The 7,675-nt window shown below is 50.2% G+C and overlaps 1 protein-coding gene across 2 annotated transcripts in view; it reads left to right on the top strand.

The window, feature by feature from the left end:
* NOD1 (nucleotide binding oligomerization domain containing 1) overlaps window positions 1-7,675 on the top strand; it is a 36,856-nt gene that overhangs the window by 9,016 nt on the left and 20,165 nt on the right. For both annotated transcript variants that reach the window (XM_004377501.2, XM_023732370.1), the window contains 2 exons: window positions 803-2,627; window positions 6,012-6,095. In XM_004377501.2, coding sequence (XP_004377558.1) covers window positions 803-2,627; window positions 6,012-6,095 — 1,909 coding nt within the window. The remainder of the gene's footprint in view (window positions 1-802; window positions 2,628-6,011; window positions 6,096-7,675) is intronic.

Genomic DNA, 7,675 nt, shown 5'->3' with positions numbered 1-7,675 from the left:
TCAGATCACAAAATGGTGGACAATCACACAATACTGGGAATCATGACCTAGCCAAGCTGACACACACTTTTGGGGGACACAATTGTATCCATAACAGCTGGTTTTTAATTTACGCAGTTGTGGTGTTTTAGATGAGGAACAACTCAATTTTCATACAGATTAATGATGAATGTCATATCTTATCACCAGAGGTTTTGGCATCCAGTTTTGTCTGTTGCAAGAGCATGTGTTATTTATAAGCAAAAGAAAGGTGAGGATAGTTCCTTCCTTGGCAGTCATAATTTCAATGAGTGGATCATGCTCTTTGAACAGGACTATGGGGTGGGGGTGGGGCAAGCAGGCCATACAGCATGACCTTCAAGTGTGAGGGGGCTTCCATTTCTGGCTGCAGATCAATGACAGGCTTGTGCAGAGGAATAAGGGAGGCCTGTCGCTATGAGTTGGAACCCACTTGACAGCAATGGGTTTAGTTTTTTTTGGTCTCAGATACTGATCCCAGTTGAAATCTGTCACCTTTTGGCTGGCTAAATTGAGGACAGGCAGAGGGATTGAAGCCCGAGGACTTTTTTCAGATTCTGGAAGGTTGGATCTTCGGGGCTCTGGAGGGTCTGCAGTTGAGGAGCTGTTGCACGTGGCCTCAGGGTTCAGGTGGTGGTTTTTGTTTGTGTATGTCCTTGCTTCTCCTCCTTGGGCTCCTCCCTGTTTGATGCAGTTTCCTCTTCTGTGTGTGTCTCTCTGCCTCTGCCTGTCACCTGACCCTTCTCCTCCTGGGACCACTGTGCCTGCCCCACTCTCCCCACAGTGAGCAGGTACACCCAGAAGCTGCGGCATCACCTGGGCCATGACTCCAAATTCGTCCTGTGCTACGGCCAGAAGGAGGAGCTGCTGCTGGACGAGGTGTACACAGACACTGTTATGGAGCTGGTCGGCTTCACCAACGAGAGCCTGGGCCGTCTGGACAGCCTGGCCAGCCTCCTGGACCACTCCACGGGCGTCCTCAATGAGCAGGGTGAGACCTTGTTCGTGGCTGGTGATGCTGGTGTGGGCAAGTCCATGCTGCTGCGGCGACTGCAGGGCCTCTGGGCCTCCGGCCAGCTGGACACTGGCATCAAGTTCTTCTTCCACTTCCGCTGCCGCATGTTCAGCTGCTTCAAGGACAGCGATGCACTGTGTCTGCAGGACCTGCTCTTCAAGCACTACTGCTACCCGGAGCAGGACCCCAAGGAGGTGTTCGCCTTCCTGCTGCGCTTCCCCCACACAGCCCTCTTCACCTTCGATGGCCTGGACGAGCTCCACTCGGATTTTGACCTGAGCAGCGTGCCCGACACCTCCTCCCCCTTGGAGCCCGCCCACCCCCTTGTCCTGCTGGCCAACTTGCTCAGTGGGAAGCTGCTCAAGGGGGCCACCAAGCTGCTCACGGCCCGCACAGGCATTGAGATACCGCGCCAGCTCCTTAGGAAGAAGGTGTTTCTGCGAGGCTTCTCCCCCAGCCACCTGCAGGCCTACACCCGGCGGATGTTCCCCGATCGCGCGCTGCAGGTCTGCCTGCTGGACCAGCTGGAAGCCAACCCTAACCTCTGCAGCCTGTGCACGGTGCCCCTCTTCTGCTGGATCATCTTCCGCTGCTTCCAGCATTTCCATGCCACCTTCGACTCCACCCTGCAACTGCCCGACTGCAAGGTGACACTGACCGACGTCTTCCTGCTGGTCACTGAGGTCCACCTGAACAGGATGCAACCCACGAGCCTGGTGCAGCGGAACACGCGGAGCCAGTCGGAGGCCTTCCGCTCCGGTCAGGGGCTGCTGCACTCGCTGGGCCAGGTGGCCCACTGGGGCATGGAGAAGAGCCTGTTTGTCTTTAGCCAGGAGCAGGTGCACGCCTCTGAGATGCAGGAGGAGGACCTGCAGCTGGGCTTCCTACGGGCCGTGCCCGAGCTGGGCCCCGAAGGGGAGCAGCCGTCCTACGAGTTTTTCCACATCACCCTCCAGGCCTTCTTTACAGCCTTCTTCCTCGTGGTGGATGACAAGGTGGGCACAGAGGAGCTGCTCAGGTTCTTCCAGGAGTGGGCGCCTCCTGGGGAGGCAACGGTGGCGTCCTGCTTTCCTGACTTCCTCCGTTTCCAATGTCTGGGGGGCAGTAGCCTGGTGGGGGAAGACCCCTTCAAGAACAAGGACCACTTTCAGTTCACCAACCTCTTCCTGTGTGGGCTGTTGTCCAAAGCTAAACAGAAGCTCCTGCGGCACCTCGTGCCTGTGGCAGCCCTGAAGAGAAAGCGCAAGGTCCTGTGGGAACACCTGTTTGCCAGCCTGCGTTCCTACCTGAAGAACCTGCCCCGAGTTCAGACTAACAGCTTCAACCAGGTGCACGGCATGCCCACCTTCATCTGGATGCTGCGCTGTATCTACGAGACGCAGAGCGAGAAGGTGGGGAAGCTGGCGGCCAGGGGCATCTGTGCCAACTACCTCAAACTGACCTTCTGCAACGCCTGCTCGGCCGACTGCAGCGCCCTCTCCTTCGTCCTGCACCACTTCCACAAGCACCTGGCCCTCGACTTGGACAACAACAACCTCAATGACTACGGCGTGCGGGAACTGCAGCCCTGCTTCAGCCGCCTCACAGTCATCAGGTGAGGCTGCTGAGCAGCAGGTGAGGCCCAGGGGTGGGGGGAGGCCAGGCTTGTGGACACCAGAATTAGTATCGTGGATCAGGAACTCCTGGGATGCATAACCCTTGGTTTCGGAATATCCGCACCTTGTCTCTCTCAGGGTGGCAGAGGGCAAGGAGCAAAGCTTTGAAGTCAGGCAGAGCTGGATCAGCACCAGCTGAGTACCCTTGAACAAGTTGCTTAACCTCTCTGAGCCTCCGTGTCCACATCTGGCAAAAGGAGATGATAATAATCCTAGCAATTGCAGTAACAGTAACCAGCATTTATTGAGTATGGATGAAGTGCATTACAAATATTACCTATTTAATCCTCTTAACAACCCTATAACGCAGGTATTGTTATTCTTCCTGTTTTTGCAAGCGAGGAATCAGAAGCTCAGAGATGTTAGTAACTTGCTCAAGGTCACACAGCTGGAGCGTGGTAGAACCAGAATGCATAAAGTCACCTACCTTTGAAGATTGATATGAGCTCAGAGGTAGCTTGTGAAAAGTTTTGGGCACATGAAAGCTGTTACTACTGCAGAAAAAGCAGACCTGGTGCTGACTGGTATTGGTTACTTTCTACCAGCAAAGCCAGCCAGCAGCCCTGTGCTGCCAGGGAGCTCAGTAAAGAGCGCTGACTCTGGGTTGTTTTCCTGTTTGATGGTTGAGAGGAGAGAAAGGCCAGTCTACTTTCGTCTGTTAATAGTTCGTGTATAAAATAAACTTTTATGAAGCTCTACCAGGGTTTAAATTCTCCATTACTTGGCTCAGGCAATTCTCAAGAGCATTGGGGATTTGGAACTGTTTCTCAGGGGCTGTTGTACTAAGGCCAGCCTGTAAGTTGTGTGGGGATGGAGGGATGTTGGGAAATGAAGGCTGTCCTTGCTTGGAAATTGCAAGGCTTGGAGTCTAGTCTCTGCCCTCAGCGGACGGTCTGCCTCCCTCTGCAGCCTTAGGCATTTTCATACCCAGGGTCTTACTTTGCCGTCCTATAAAATGGAAATTCTGGGTCAGTGTGATGGCTGCGCCATGCTCATTTCTCCCACGTAAGGAAGGTGGAGGTAGGCAGCTCGGGGCTAGCCGGGGGTCTCCTAGGCCCACTCCTGTTTGCTGCTGTGCCGTCCTTCCTGCCTGCCTTCTATCTCCAGCCGTCCAGTCTGCATTCTAGCCACCAGGAAGAAGGGAGGGCAAAGAAGGACATATCCTGGACTTGTGAGACTTCTTAGCAACTGCTAAGGATACTTCTGCTTAGATGTCATTGGACAGAACTTGGTCACAAGTGCCCAGCTACAAATTGGGAGATTGTTTTTCTAAGAAAGCATAAATATTGGGAGCGAACAAGTACAACTTGTGTGCCAGCTGGGATAGCATACCCTGGAGGTGTAGTGTATGCACCCGCTAGGTCCCAGTGCTGAGCTGGGCACTGTGGGGGCTGGGGAGGAGGGCAGCATGTCTGACTCCATCGTTTTGATGTAACCTGAAAATCAAGGCTTTTACACATTCAGCCTTTTACTTACTACGCAGGGTGGCAATCTACAGCCTGAGGGCCAAATTCAGCCTCGAGCTTGTTTTCACAGATAAAGTTTTATTGTAACACAGCTATGTACATTCATTTACATATAGTTGGTTCACACTAGAAAACTTAATAGTTGTGGCAGAGATCACATAGCCCACAAAACCTGAAATATTTACTACCTGGCCCTTTACTAAAAAAAAACTTTGGCACTCCTGGTCTATTTCCTCACCCAATTCCTGGCCCTCACCTTATCCCTCACTCCTCACTCCCATCTGTCCCTGAGCCTTAGTCTGCCCTTCAGCCTCACCTCAATGACAGGGTAGAGGATTGAGAGGATTAGGCTGGTTTGTTGTGGGGGTTACTTTGTAATGAAAAATTGTGTTTTGCAACTTAGCTATGTTAAAATATCCTGCTTGTGTAGAGACTTCCCAGAGAAATTCCAGTACATGGCTGGCCCTTGTCCAGGAGATATTCACAGTCCCAAAGTCCCTGTCCTGCCCCCTCTTCTAGGTCTGGCCTAGTTATGTAGGTTACTGAGATGGCATTTACACTTTCCCCACACAGACCTGGCCACGCGAGCAGTCTTCTTCAACAGCAGCACACGTGACCTTTTCAGGTGGCAGGACAGGTTTACCCATGTGATTCTGAGTGGGGTGCTGTTATTTTGGGTGGGACAGTTCTTGTGAACAGTTCTTGTGGAGACTGAGTGATGCAAGTGGTTTGCGATTGGCTGCTAACCTAAAGGTTGGTGGTTTGAACGCACTCAACGGCTCCACAGTAGAAAGGCCTAACGATATGTTTCCATAAAGAATACAGCCTAAGAAAGGTGGGGTGCAGAACTCAAATTCTAGTAAAAAGACCAGACTTAATGGTCTGACTGAGACTGGAGGAACCCCAGAAAGCATGGCCCCTGGACTCTCTGTCAATCCAGAACTAAAACCATTCCCGAGGCCACCTCTTCAGACAAAGATTGGACTGGACTGTGGGACATAAAATGATACTTGTGAAGAGTGTGCTTCTTAGCTCAAGTAGATACATGAGACTGAACGGGCAGCTTCTGTCCGGAGGTGAGATGGAAAGGCAGAGAGGGTCAGGAGCTGGTTGAATGGACATGGGAAATCAGGGGTGGAAAGGAGGAGTGTGCTGTCACAGTATGGGAAGAGCAATTAGAGTCACGTAACAATGTATGTATAAATTTTTGTATGAGAGACTAACTTGAAATGTAAACTTTTACTTAAACGGCAGCAATAAACAAACAAAAAAAGAATACAGCCTAGAAAACGTTATGGAGCAGTTCTTCTCTGTAACATGTGGAGTCGCCATGAGTAGGGGGCCGACTCAACGGCAGCTAACAATAGCAACAATTCTTGTGGGGACTGTTCTGCGCACTGCAGGGCATCTGACATCACTGGCCCCACTCCCAAGAGGATGGGGTGTTCTCTCCCCAGTCACTGTAACCACTAGAAGGTACTTCCACACATTTCCAAACACTATGTCCCCCCGCTGTGTGGTGAGAAACATGTAGAAGGTCTGGCTAACCCATGTGCCACTCATAAATGCAGGGTTTAGAGGTGGTTGGTGACTTTCTCAAGTGTCCCTCATTGCCCTTGAAATAACGGGGCTGGACTGTAGACTTACCAAGGGGCTGGTGCTAGGTGGGCCTGCTGGCCCCCCAGTGGCCAGCCTCTTTCAGGGCTGCCTGGCTGGGTGTTACAGCCATTCTCACGGCAGGTGTGGATAACTGGGAAGACTTCAGGGCCTGTACGCTTCTGGATCCTCGTGGAATGAATGCTTCTTCATAATGAGCAGCAGCTCTGATTTTTACTTTTCTTTCCTGTTGTGTTTCAGACTCAGTGTGAACCAGATCACTGACAGTGGGGTGAAGGTGCTGTATGAAGAGCTGACCAAATACAAAATCCTGACGTTTTTGGGGTATGTATTTCTCAAGAATACTGGGCCCATTCCATAGCAATAATGTAGAGCAGCAGCAGGTTGCCATTTGTGTGGCTCACTGGATGGTTGAAACTGATGGCCCATGACACTGGGAAGAGCCCTGGACTGGGAGCTAAGAGTCCTGGGTTCTGCTCATGACTTGGCCAATATCCTTTATTCGAGCAAGTTGCAAAACCTTGCTGAGCCTCAGCCTCCTCACCTGTAAAACTGGCATCATAATATAGGCAAGTGATTCTTGCACAGGGATCAGTGGTGGTTCAGTGGTAGAATTCTCACCTTCCATGTGGGAGAACCAGGTTCTCTTCCTGGCCAGTGCACCTCATGTGCAGCCAGCCACCAACACATCTGTCATTGCAGGCTTGCATGTTGCTATGATGATGAACAGGTATCAGTGGAACTTTTGGACTAAGATGGACTAGGAAGAAAGTCCTGGTGATCTACTTCTGAAAAATCATCCACTGAAAACCCTAGGGGTCACAATGATCCAATCCACAACCAATCATGGGGATGGTGCAGGACTGAGCAATGTTTCATTCTGCTGTGCATGGGGTTGCCACAAGTCAAGGGCTGACCCGACAGCAGCTAACAACAACTACAGTTTTTGGACAGTAGCTGATTTCACCAGGTTATTGGCGATGAAATGAGAGAATATATGGGGAATATATTTTATAAACATTAAAACACTGTGTATTAGGTTTTACTAGCATGGGTTCCTAAACCCTTATCCAAAACCCTTGGGGGCAGACATGAATCAAAATTATGTGTCTATACTATACAGTGGGTAACATGCCCAGTGGGGTCTTTGGCAATACCCCATCTTCAAAAACTTTAATATTTCTTCAGCAAAATGTATGAATAGTCAAACCAAGTGGGATAAATAAGGACCATAAGTAGCTCACTCCAGTTGCCAAAAGAGTTACGAAAAGTTTAAGGTTTCAGAGCCTTGGGGATTTTGGAGTTTGAGATAAAGGACTGTGGCCAATGCAACCAGCTGCACAGCCACTATTGATTGTGTAAACTGGAACTGGCCGTTCAGCTTGTTTGGGCCTCAGCTTTAAAATGAGGACATTTAAAATGAAGCAAATGATCCAGGTCCCAAAGGAAATGAACAGACACTTCACCAAAGAAGACATTCAAGCAGCCAACAGACACATGTGGAAATGCTCGCGATCACTAGCCATTAGAGAAACGCAAATTGAAACCACAGTGAGATACCATCTCACCCTGGCATTACTGTCACAAATCAAAAACACTGGAAATAACAAATGTTGGAGAGGCTGCAGGGAGACCGGAACTCTTATGCACTGCTGGTGGGAATGCAAAATGATAACAACCATTTTGGAAAATGATATGGCGCTTCCTTAGAAAGCTAGAAATAGAGATACCATACCATCCAGCAATCCCACTCCTAGGAATATATCCTACAGAAGTGAGAGCCATCACACGAATAGACATATGCACACCCATGTTCATGGCAGCATTGTTCACAATAGCAAAAAGATGGAAACAACCTAGATGCCCATCAACAGATGAATGGATAAACAAACTATGGTACATAC

This window comes from Trichechus manatus, unplaced genomic scaffold (genome assembly GCF_000243295.1).
Source record: "Trichechus manatus latirostris isolate Lorelei unplaced genomic scaffold, TriManLat1.0 scaffold00050, whole genome shotgun sequence".
NCBI classification, from domain to species: Eukaryota; Metazoa; Chordata; class Mammalia; order Sirenia; family Trichechidae; genus Trichechus; species Trichechus manatus.
This window is presented reverse-complemented; position numbering and strand designations above follow the sequence as displayed.